This window comes from Episyrphus balteatus, chromosome 1 (genome assembly GCF_945859705.1).
Source record: "Episyrphus balteatus chromosome 1, idEpiBalt1.1, whole genome shotgun sequence".
Lineage (NCBI taxonomy): Eukaryota > Metazoa > Arthropoda > Insecta > Diptera > Syrphidae > Episyrphus > Episyrphus balteatus.
Window position 1 is genome coordinate 134,313,682 of NC_079134.1, and position 13,508 is coordinate 134,327,189.

Below are 13,508 nucleotides of genomic sequence, written 5' to 3' on the forward strand. Positions count from 1 at the left end.
GACCTTTTTTAATTTGAAATGGAATTGGAAATAAATTGCACGACTGGGGTCGCACGTACTTGCTCTTATGCTTAAAGTAACTATAATGTTAAAGCTTTTTATTCAAGAAATTTAAAATTCGATATTTTGAAGAAATTTCATAAGTAGTATAAAAAAATTAAATCTGTTTTTATAATTAATAAAACTCCGTTTTAAAATATCTTAAAAAAAAAAAAAAATATGCCATTTTATTTCTCGTATAAAAAGGTATTTTTAGAAAAAAAATTTTGAAAATTGTAGGAGCCGTTTTTTAAAAAAATAATTTTTTATATATAAAATTTTTTTAACATTTTTCAAAAAAAAAGTTGGTATGCCATTTTGAAGAAATAATTAATTTACACATAAAAACTAAATTTCAAAATTTTTCATTGATCCGTTTTCAAAAAATTGATTTTTCAAAAAAAAAATTTGAAATATTTTTTAAAAAACCAAAAATGCGTTTTTTGAAATTTTTCTAAAATTTTAATATTATCTTTACTTACACACTTTTGTATAAAAATTTTCATTTAAATCGGGTTAATTTTGTACGAGATATTCAGAAACGAAAAAAACCGTTCTATGACAGGTACCGTTAATAACGGTACAAAAAATATTTTTTTTATTTAAAAAGTTGGCCCTTATGTGTAGTATTACACACAAAAATTTTAATCAAAATCGTTAGAGCCGTTTTTGAAAAAAATTAACTTTTCTATTTCCGTTATATGGCAGGTACCGTTAGTTTTGGTCATAAAAAAAAAATTTCAATTTCCCCTCTAGGGAATCACCAAAAACTGCTAACTACCAAGTTTGAAGAAAATCACTTCACTCGTTTAGGCTGCAGCTCCAGATAGAGACAGACGGACAGACAGACAGACAGACAGACAGACAGACAGAATTGCCGGACCCACTTTTTTGGCATTCTCCATCATCGTAATGTCATGTAAAATTGTTATCTCGAGTTCGATTTTTTTTACGAATCCTAAACTTGCCCTATAGTACCTATATCGCAAGTAAAAATGAGTTTGGATTTTTATAGTCCTTTTTATAATGTTGACACTATTTTATGAGAATCAACAAGAACGAAGTATGAAAAGATTTTCGTTGTTTTTATTTTTTGGAAAATTTTAACCAGTAGTCCAAACAACATTTACTATTGAAGAATGTCTCGAATAAAGAGCCACTAAAACTTACATATCATACAAATTAAATGGTGCCTGTTTAACCCTTTCGAACCCAAACTATTAATATCAATAGGTATTAAAAAAAATTTCAGTATTATCGTCTCATAAACTTTACAACTAAAAAATATGAATAGCAAAAAGTTTCAAAATAACAAAAAGCTAAACTAATATGTTACATGTTACATGTAAGTAACATTCACTGTCTGTGACCACCAAAAAAAGCCTGACAGGAGCAGAGGGAATTTTACTTATCGACTGATAAATTTATTTTTATTCCAATTAAAGCTTTCCAAAAAAAATCCTTAAAGATAAGTTTTGCTTTCATTGGAATTTTGTTCTTAAATAAATTGCACGACTGGGGTCGCACGTACTTGCTCTTATGCTTAAAGTAACTATAATGTTAAAGCTTTTTATTCAAGAAATTTAAAATTCGATATTTTGAAGAAATTTCATAAGTAGTATAAAAAAATTAAATCTGTTTTTATAATTAATAAAACTCCGTTTTAAAATATCTTAAAAAAAAAAACAAATATGCCATTTTATTTCTCGTATAAAAAGGTATTTTTAGAAAAAAAATTTTGAAAATTGTAGGAGCCGTTTTTTAAAAAAATAATTTTTTATATATAAAATTTTTTTAACATTTTTCAAAAAAAAAGTTGGTATGCCATTTTGAAGAAATAATTAATTTACACATAAAAACTAAATTTCAAAATTTTTCATTGATCCGTTTTCAAAAAATTGATTTTTCAAAAAAAAATTTTGAAATATTTTTTAAAAAACCAAAAATGCGTTTTTTGAAAATTTTCTAAAATTTTAATATTATCTTTACTTACACACTTTTGTATAAAAATTTTCATTTAAATCGGGTTAATTTTGTACGAGATATTCAGAAACGAAAAAAACCGTTCTATGACAGGTACCGTTAATAACGGTACAAAAAATATTTTTTTTATTTAAAAAGTTGGCCCTTATGTGTAGTATTACACACAAAAATTTTAATCAAAATCGTTAGAGCCGTTTTTGAAAAAAATTAACTTTTCTATTTCCGTTATATGGCAGGTACCGTTAGTTTTGGTCATAAAAAAAAAATTTCAATTTCCCCTCTAGGGAATCACCAAAAACTGCTAACTACCAAGTTTGACGAAAATCAATTCACTCGTTTAGGCTGCAGCTCCAGATAGAGACAGACGGACAGACAGACAGACAGACAGACAGACAGACAGACAGACAGAATTGCCGGACCCACTTTTTTGGCATTCTCCATCATCGTAATGTCATGTAAAATTGTTATCTCGAGTTCGATTTTTTTTACGAATCCTAAACTTGCCCTATAGTACATATATCGCAAGTAAAAACTGAAAAAATACACAGTGCTTCTGTGTCCCATCTTTTAAGTGAAATCTATCCTATAAATTGGTCAACCCAGTTCGCGACACCATCAATTGCAACTTGCAATATTTGGGTAAACACGATTTTTTCTGCGATTTTTATAAAAAAAAAGTGAATTTTCTAAGTATTTTGTTTTTTACTTAAAAGTGATTTTAGTGTCCTTTAGCCTCTTTTCTTCTTTTTATTTTGTTTATGTTTTAAAATCATTAAAATTACTAGTTTTTATGTTGCAAATCATTAAAATTGCTCAAACGTTTCTCGCTCTTTCATAATTAAAAAAAAAATTTTTTTAAATTAAAAAAAAAAAAAACTTAAAAAATTTAAAAAAATTTAAAAAATACTAAAATTAAAATTTTAAAATTAAAAATTTAATATTTAATACTTAAAATTTAAAATTATATACAAATTTATTCCTCATAAATCTATGTTAATATAAGCTTTTGTCTAATATTTTGTATAATATTTATTTATGTAATTTATTATTTCAAATTTATTGTAAATCTTTTTGTTACATCTTCTCTTTAAATAATTTTATTTATTTTACTGAAATGTCATTTCCGGCAGACGGCAGCATTGTCATGTCCGTATTTCTAATAGAAAAAAATTGTAATTTATCTAATGAATAAAGGAAGAATCTAATCTAATCCACTCATAACTTGGTCAATTTGGCTCCAATCGTCCTAAAATGTTGACACAATTTTCTTGAGATATAATGCATTCAGTTATAAAAATTTTTAATGTAAATACAAAAAAAACAGGGTTTCCCAGGAAAAAAGTAAGTTTCAGATTTTTTTTAAATTTTTTTCTTACATTTGTTATTTTTATTAGAATGAATTCTTAAGTACTTGATTTAAAACTACCAGGTTATAAAATAATGATTGCAAAATGTCCATGATATTGCTAAATTTAATACAGAATAAATTAAAAAACGAAAAAAAAAATTGTTTCTAAATTTCATCTTTAAAACTTAATTTCTCAAAAACTACTTAATGAAACAACTTTAGTCAAAAAACAAAATAAAGAATAGAGTACTAGCTTTAAGAAAAGAAATAACACAGGACTGTACGTGCATATTTCTTTTTTTTTATTTTTAATAATTTTTTTTCACGGCTTATCGGGAAGTAAGCACTTAAGTGGGTTTGACTCTACCAAGAAAATGAAAAATTTTCCTTCTAAATAACTTTTTAGTCATTTGGATGTGAAAAATGTGCCCAAATATTTTTGGCCAGGTCTTATACCAAAATACCGCACTGTGCATCGTTAGGACACAAATCATTGATTCAATAAATAATGCACGCTCTGTGGCACGTTAGAGATTTAAGATTAATTGAATCCGTTGAGCGTTTTCTAAAATCAATTAAAAAGTCTTTAAACATCGTTTCAAAGTCCCATATTTTATTATACTGTGTTTTTTAAATCCTAGATAACAATATATATGTTTTATAATATTGTTGAACGTAACGCATAAAAAAACGTTAAATTTTCTTTTAATAAGTTAAATATTAAATTGGTAAATATTTTAATGCGATTCGATTTTTTTCCTTAAATTTGTTTTAAAAAAAAAATGTTTAGTACTAATTTCAAAATAATTCTTTTTTTACGGACGAACTAAATGTATTTCTATATTATTCAATATGCAAAGATCATTCAACTCTAAAACGGTTTTCTATATAAATGTAAGTGAAAGCTTTTTTAAATAGAAAAAAACTACATTCTTGTATTCCTTATCTTTTTATATTTCCCTAATGACCGTATTTTAAAAAGACAAAAAAGTGCGGGTTGTTAAACCACCCATTTTATTCCGTGTTAATCCAGTCTAAGTGTTAAACATCCTTATAAAGCTTTTATCTTACAAAATAATAATAGTATAAACACCATTTTAATAGTAATAATTTCCTTTAATTCCTATTTTCATTTGTGTCTCTTATCATTTTAGGCACCAGTAACATTATGTAATCTTGGCGTTGGAGCCACATTTGGCGAATCGATTTTGCACGATCTACCAAGAGATAGTACGGTCGTTACGAAAACAACTTGCGAACTGCTGCGTGTGGAACAACAAGATTTTCGCCTAATTTGGGAGGTATGTTTTTCAAATGTATATAATAATAATAATGGATGTAAGTTTTTTTTTTCGTAGATTTCATTTGAAAATAAGAAAAAAAATAATATAATTTACACTTTTAGAGAGGATGTGTGTGATTGTACCCTGGAGTTTAATTAAGTATACGATTTCATGTTTGACTTTTTTTTGATGATGATGTTTTACTCTTGTTTGATTTGTCTGAGAAGTAAAATTCTACTAATGAGGCTGTGTGCATCGCATGGGAAGTGAATAAAAGTTGGGTTGCCTTAATTTATTTAAACGAGATCCAGCGTTACATGAGACAAATTTTTGTTGATTGTTTGTTTACACTTTTGTGTTTGCCTTTCATATTTTTATCTTTTTTTTTTGTGTGAGATGTTTTTTTCGAGAGACATAAATGAAATGTTGAAATAACAAAAAAAAAATATAATATCACTCATAATTTAAGTTGAGACCTCATTAAAACTTTCCCAAAAGTCATGAAACAGTCAGCTTAAGAACTCGACTGTTTGTGATGGATCGATGTATTGTCCAGCGTAATTAAAGTGTCGGACAAGGACAAAATCCTTCAAAGTTAACTTAAAGTCAAAAAAATTCTATTACATCACGTTTTTGAGATGTTACCATGCCAAAACATCACAAAAATAGTGTTTTTGAAGTTCAAAATTCGATATCTAAAACAAATTTTGCACGTTAGAGACATTCTTATTCTAAATTGCAATTAACAAGGTCAAAGGCCATTAGAAAAGTATAATTTGGTTTCTATGGAAAAATATTTCTCGCCAATATTAGGTACTGTCATTTACGGAAAAATCGATCTTAAAAATCTTTATTTTTTTTCAATTTTTCTAAAAAAAAAGTATAGTTTTTCTTCATAATCTTAAATAAAAGGTTTTATTTAAATAACTGCATTCCAAACTTTTCAAAAATCAAAAATTTTTTCGGTAACTTTTATGATTGAAAAATAGGCTATTTTTCAAATTAAATTCGTCAAAATATAAAAATTAACTTTTCCAAAAAAAAAAATTTTTTAATTGGTAAAAATCATAACAAAGTAGTTCTTAACCAGGTTTTGTTAGTTTTGTTAAAATCCAAACATTTTTGTAAAAGATAAAAATAAGAAACCAAAAAATTGTATTTTTGCATTTTTCTTAATATTTTTGGGGTTACATTAAAAAAATGGTTTGAATAAAAGTTGTAGACATTTTTAATATCTACAACTTTTGCATTTAATTTTTTTTCTATAGGAGGTCTACTCTTCACAGAAATCGTAAAAAAATCACGATTTTTGACACCCACCCCAATTTTTCGCCCACTCATCCCCTTTCCACAAATTTGTTTGTGGGCAATTTATTTTTTCCCCTTTCATATACCATTTTTTTAAAATTTTTCCACCACCCTTATGCTGCTAATATATTTTTCAACTTTTGTCCTCTGAAAATTTGAAAAATTTGCCCTTGTGAAACATTGGAAAAAAAATAGATTCCTAATTTTTGTACCTAAATACATTATGCCTCCTCACTATGAACTCAAATCTAAAAACCAAAACTTGTTCCAACACTTTGGTCCAAAGATATCTGCTTCCAAATATAATACGAGTAAAAAAAGAGAGGAAAAACAAAAATATCGATTCAGATAACTCAGTAATTAGACCTCAAAGAAAATTTTGGCTTTCACATTTTAAAAGAGCTTTAAGAGACCCTTCTTTTGATGTCTCAATCAATGAATTTGAAGGATATTTTTTAAAATTCATTTTTTTAGCAAGAGAAAAAGAAAATTTTTTCAAAAATCTGAAAAATTTAGATTTGTAATTTTTTATAATTTGCAAAAACTCCTCCAATGTTGTTAAATTTTTCTTGTTAAACCTTTTAAAGTCAAATTTTTCCTTAATTTCATTTTTTGTATCAATCTAATTTCCCTGCAACAATCCTTTGATCTAATCCATTTGAAAACCTTTGATTTTTATCTAACAAAATGAACCCCAAAAAGATTCAATTTGATGAAACCATAAATAACCTCTATCTATTTCATTTCCACTCAATTTTAATCTTTTTAAATCTTTCTATGACCTTTAAAATTGAAGTTGAAATAAAATACCATCTGTTTTGTGAAATTAATCCCCATACTCATGCCACTGGAAGTTAAATTTTTAAACAGAAGATTAAAATAGAAAAAGCTATTTATCTTCATCAAAACAAAAGAAGGTAAATTCAAGTTAACCATCCTTTCAAAAACCATTTTATATAGCTTTCACCCACCTGAAGTAAAAAGACTTTAAGTGGTTGTGGCGTGTCTTGGTTTGGATTTTTTCAAAATGTTTTCGTTTTTCTTGTAAAATGAAACATTTGTTTTTAAGCATTTGAAAATGGTAATCGTGGAGAGTTTTTTCTTCAATTTTTTTTTTCTGATGAATAAATTTATTCAGGACTTCTTTTGCATTTGAGAATGTGTTTTCTATTCTTCTTTGAAAGAAGGATATTATGTCTGATGCCTCTCCTGTTTTTTTGTTTTCTTGCTATTTTTTTTTGTTTGTGTTTTCAATTTTATGCTGACATAACAATGAAAACAAAGTCTATTGAGATAGATACTATTTGGGCTTATAGTTTCTTCTCTTGTTTGTAGATTTGTTTGATTTTTAGGAATAGATACTTTTTGAATCACAAATGTGACTTTCAAGTTAATTGAATTACACATCTTTCTATCAGAAATAATTGTATATGCAAATTAATTTTGTCAAAAAGTCGAATGACTTTCTTTTATTTTTTACTCTAGGAATCTTTTGATTTGATCCAAAGTTTTTGTTAATTGAATGAAATTACCTTTAAATTAATTTACTCTAAGAAATTTTTTGTTGACAATAGACAAAATTAAATCTCATAGATTATAGCTTCAAACAGCTTTCTATAGAGCTTTCCTCGAAACCAATTTCTTTAGAGAAGTTAGAACTTCTTTAATTGAAGTTTAATTGTTTTTGCAAATTACTTACAATTTAATTCAATTTTATCTTATCTATAACAAAATGCATCGCCAAGGTTTTTGAGGTGTTTTCTCAATTTACAGTGACCTTTGAGGAACCCTGTTCTCAGGTTTTTCCTGCTTAGATGAATGCAAGTTTTATACATATGTTTTTGGGTTTTAATTCCTAAGTAATAGTTTTTCCTCTCATACAAATTTTTCCTGTGTCATTGAACATCTTTTTTCTTTTGGCAAAAAATTTTTATTTGCAATATTTTTTTTTTTCTTTAATGCAAAATATTTTTATTTGCAACATAAAAAACTTTATTTTCAATGCAAATACTTTTCAGTTGCATTAAATATTTTTTTTTTTTACATAACCATAAACAATTCTGCCAAAAAAGAAAAACTTCAGTAAAGTCACAATATTTTGAAAAGTAGTAATAGCCCAGGAAAAATAGATTTTTTCAAGGAAAACATTTGTAACAGGCTGATTTTTGGTATACAGCTATGTATTAGGGTTATTAACAATCTGTGAAAAGTCCTGAAGTTTCCTCTGTCCGCTAGTCCAATTATAAGGGATCTAAGGTCACAGCATTTTTTATTTTAAAAACGGTAGGTTTTAGACAAAAATAAAATGCTGTAAAAGTTTTTTTTTTATTAATTTAATTTTATTGTATAAAAGGTGGCTGAGACTTTGAAAAGAAAAAATGAATTTTAAATCGATACATATGTGTAGACATTTTTTATAAATAGAAATATAGTAGACGAAAATAGTTATTACTCAGTAGACATTTTGACATTCATTCGTCAAAAAAGTTTTCAATTAAATTTGTGTTTAATCATATACATATATGTAAGTGGTACCGAAAGGTAATATTTTAACTATTTAAGTAATATTTTATTTTGATGTTAAGTGGTTAAATTTCAAGCAATTTAATTTATATTAAAACAAAATTTCATGTATCAACCCATTTGGCATTTCATTCAATAACAAATTTCATAAGTTGGTTTCCTAATGTCAAACAAATTTCAATATTCATTATTTATTTGAATTTAATTATAGTTTTGCTAAGACAGAGCATGACTGTTTTTGAAATGTGGTTTGGAAAACTCTACTAACCACTGTTGTTATAGAAAAACTATTCATTGGAATTGTCTATGTTGATATTCATTTATTTATTCACTGGGTGTGTAATCAAACATTTTAATTCTATAACTATGAAAAAAAAAGGAAATTTTGAAAAATTAAGACACTTCTGCAGTTAAAGGTTTATTTATTCAATTTTGTGAGCATGAATATGAGTGATTTAGTTCAGAAAGCTAGACGAAATAAACTGCAGACTGAGTTACACAAACTTGCTATTAGAGTTCAAGTTGTAAAAATGTGTTAAAATTTTTTTTCAAAAAATTAAAAAAAAAACAGCATACATACCTATTTTATGAATTTCAGCTCTAAAATTGGTACGAAATTTCATTTCTTTTATTAAGATGAATTTTCAGGAAAAAAAATCAAAATCGTTAAAGCTGAACTTTAAAAAACCTTTTTCTTTCATAAAAATTTTTCAAAAAAAGTAAAGAAAAATGGTATAAAATTTTGTATAAAAAAAATGCATGTTCCATTTTCGAAAATTTGATTTTTCAAAAAAAAAAAAAAAACTTAAAATTTTTCGGATTTAGTCTTTGGATCAAAGTCTCGTAACAAGTTTTAAGTTAAAGAAATGAATTCAAAGCCATAAGGCCTATGCATTCATATTAGATAGAAAAATTATAGTGCCTATACATTTTTCAGATTTCAAAAAAGAAAAAAAACATTTAAAAAAATTCACCCATCCAGTGAGACTCAAAACAAAAGTTCTCTACAAGCTCTATTAATAAATGAAAACCAAAAAAAAATGTTTAAGGGTTTGTCATTTAAGAAAACTGACTTCTTTAAAATTGGTCACCTATAAAAATCTTTTGGCTTGTAGAAAGTAAAACAATAAGAGAATTAACTTATGAGGCCAAGCATTTTATTTTCAGAAGATGAATTTGATTTGCAAAAGTATAAATTTTGTTTCGAAATGAAAGAACAAAGTTAGGAAGAGCACGAAATTTGTTTTTTACTATTGTGAATTTTATTTGCATAAAGAGTAATTTATTAACAAAATGATGTACTTAGAGTAAAAAAATACCTGTAAAGCGATTTGTTGCCTTCAGTGGCACGAATTTCATCAGATATTATTTACTTATAAAATATTTACTTTTTAAGACTATTTTGGATTCGGAAAAAAAAATCGAACTCGAGACAACAATTTTACATGACATTACGATGGTGGAGAATGTCCGGCAACAGTTTTGAGTGATTCCCTAGAGGACAAATTTAAATTTTTTTTTAGACCAAAACTAACGGTACCTGCCATACAACGAAAATAGAAAAGTTAACTTTTTTTTTTGAAAAATCGATTTTTTGAAAACGGGTTGATGAATTTTATCGAAACTTCGCTTTTATGTGTTGAATAATATTTTCTTAAAAATCGCATACTAACTTTATTTTTAAAAATGTTAGAAAATTTGTATACCTATATAAAAAATAATTTTTTTTTAAACAAAAATTTTTTTTCTAAAAATTTTCTAAAAGGTCATTTAAATCGGTGTTTAATTAATTAAAACCAGATTTTATTTATTTTTACATTAAACTTACAAAATTTATCAAAAATAACAAAATTTAAATTTTTTATAATTTTTTTTTTTTTTTCGGTAAAAAACTTTGACTTAAGAGTAACTTTTATCATAAGAGCAAGTACGTACGTAATCAGTCATGCAATTTATTTTTTTTTAAATTAGGTCTTAATTTTGTCATTCAAAAAATCTTCCTTTTCACCTGCGGTCACTATATTGTACAGCAAATATTTTGTAATATCCTTTTCCAGGTAGATATCCCACATCAGATACTTTTTCTGAAATGAAAAGTGGCTTTCAATGGTTACAGTTACCAACACACAGACACCAACTAATATAAAAATATTGAAAAAATGTTGCATCTTCAAACGTGTGCTTTTAAATAATTTTTTGTCGCCAATAGAAACCATAAGTTATAATGAAATATAATTTTATGTTCTTCCTTTCCTATTCCACATTGAATTTAATTTAAAATTACTGAAATTTTTTCTTAAAGTCTTGAAGTTTTAAAGAGTTTCAAATCATATAAAATTAAAGATATTTTATCTCTAAGAAAATAAAACTCATTTTTTTTATTAAAAAAAATCAAAAGTGCACTTAAAACAACCCAACAGTAAACATGTAGACCTATAAAATAAATAATAACAATAATAATTCCGTATTCCAATGCTCACACCAATTGTTTGTTGAAATTTCAAAAGTCACCATGAATTGACCACATAAATTCCCCTAAACAAAAGCCACAAAAACAAAACTCTCCGCACTCCACTTACAAGCTAAAACCATATATGTCATTCTATTATTATTTATGGTTAAGGTGGTAGGCCAGATAAACCTGTCACCAACATGAGCTACCTAATTTATCCCTTAATTTGTCATTTAACGTCAAGGTTTACACTTTTTTTGTTCCCTCTGTCTGCACATAAATTCAAAAGATGTATCTACCTTGTTTTATTCTATAGATGGTATTTGGTAGAAAATTTATACCTCTATTCAAATCGGCTTTTTGCAAATTGTGTATTTACAAAACCGCCTGTTCGCGACCAAAAAATATTTCATAACAGACAGACAGAGTTTCTAATGAGAAAACCGCAAAATGTTTTGTTCGCACAGGAGAGAACTTGAGCTAAAAATGACATTTAAGCGGTGGGTAATTGCAAATGTGGACTCTGCGGAGTTAACAATGTTTTTGACATTATTAATTCATAAAGCAGGACATGGAAAATGCTATCCGCAATTGTTTTACCAAAATAACATTGTGGAAACTATGGCTTTTTATTTATATGGCAGTTATTATGAACATGGACTAGAAAATGAGGTTAAAAATTCGTATACGTGAGAAATAAATAATTTACAAAACGATATAAAAATAAATTATACCTACATGTTTGTTTACAAAATATTCTTCATAAAAACATTACAACACTTTAATTTGTGACCGCCCCAGAAAATCAATATCATTTTTTTTTTTGTTATTGGGCTTGTCTTGAGGGGATTTCCCAATGTAATTTTCACAATTTCATGGTCATTTATTTTGTTTAAGTCGATAACTCGCTGCTCACTTACACTCTTGATTACGAGAGATAAGATTAAGTAACATGCGACAGACTGAAGCGAAAAGCCATTTGCATAAACAGTAATGATCTGAACAAAAATATGAATGTATATCAACATTCTAAAAGGCACATCGTCGCCGTGGACTTACATTCTCTCCTAACGAGCCATCTTAGTATCTTTAGATCTTTCCCTCTCAGGGGTGTTTATCTATTTAAATTACTTGTTTTCTGTTTTTTTTTTTCATTTTTGTTTTAAAGCGATTTTTTATCGAAGATCTCAATTAAAAAAACACTTTGCACCTATTTCTGATAGCAGTGGTTACGGTGTTGATTCTAGAGCCATTTGTGTTAAATGAGAGAATTTTTATCGGTTAATGTTATTATCAGTCAGTAGTGGACTTGAGGTTGAATTTAAACAAGTTGAAAAATACTTAAAGAGCATATCTGTGTACAAAAAGATAACATAAAAGAAATATGATTGAAAATTAAAAAAAGGTACACTGTGGTGTATGAGTAATCTTTTTTGTTTATTGATTGAAAAAAAAAGCAAAATTAAATTTTCAACAACGCGGAATTTATGAAAGTTAATCATTTGTGTTTTTAAAAATTTGTTGTGAGAAATTGAGATTTGTTCCCTTTTAGACTTCAAGGTGAGACTCTAATAGTCCATCAAACCGATTTGAATGCTGTACCTACACGTGGTATTGTATAGTACATTAATTGAGTTTTGCTAACTTTTCTCATAGTCTAGGAAAAGTTTTCTTTAAAAATTAAAAGTGATAATCAACTTAACTGACCGAAAAAGTTGACAAGTTAAGCAATTTTTGTATTTACATTTATAAAACAAAAATAACTTTAACTTTTGTCTCTTCAGAAAGTTACTTTCTTTTAAACTTCCAATCGGCTCAGATTTTTGTGTGTCTATTTCTCTAGGTATCTCTAATGAAGTTCATTGATATAAAAAAGTCGCTAAAAAGGATTTAATCGTTTCGTGTTAAAAACGGTTAGATTCAGCAATAAATGAATAGAAATTACAATATTTTAGAGGTTATATTACAGTCAGAAAGTCGACTTGTGTATTATTTATTTCATAAGGTCTGAATTTAAATTTGGTGTCAAATAATAAGGTGATAGTGAAAATAAAAAAATAAAGTTCGTCCAGTAAGAATAGACGAAAAATTGTCAAAGAAAGGAAAAAATTTGTAACAGGCTGATTTTTGGTATACAGCTTGGTGTTAGGGTTGTTTACAATCTATGAAAAGTCCTGAAGTTTCCTTTGTCCGCTAGTCCGATTATAAGGGGTCAAAGGCACAATATTTTTTATTTTAAAAAAGGGAGGTTTTAGACAAAAAATATGTTCTACAAAATTGTAACAGAGGCTATTTTACAAAAAAAATTTTGATTAAAATAACAAATATTAAAATATCAAGAAAAACATATCCGAGTTTGAAGTGATGTAATTTCTAAAGGGTGCGTGATACAAGCAAACTTTGAATGCCATTTTTTGAAGTTATACTTCTTATGGGAGGGTGGGTATGAAAATTTACTTTTTGACAAGAATGTCAAAGGGATTATGACGCGATCACCCTGGGTAGCAGGGCTGTCGTTTCACCTTTAGAGTAGGCAGTACTTTAGTATTTAAAAATGCAGTACGCCGCAGTA

At 26.8% G+C, this 13,508-nt stretch overlaps 1 protein-coding gene across 3 annotated transcripts in view; it reads left to right on the top strand.

Moving 5' to 3' along the window:
- LOC129921566 (rap guanine nucleotide exchange factor 4) overlaps nucleotides 1-13,508 on the top strand; it is a 216,638-nt gene that overhangs the window by 148,895 nt on the left and 54,235 nt on the right. For all 3 annotated transcript variants that reach the window (XM_056003466.1, XM_056003464.1, XM_056003465.1), the window contains exon 5: nucleotides 4,525-4,671. In XM_056003466.1, the coding sequence (XP_055859441.1) occupies nucleotides 4,525-4,671 (147 nt within the window). The remainder of the gene's footprint in view (nucleotides 1-4,524; nucleotides 4,672-13,508) is intronic.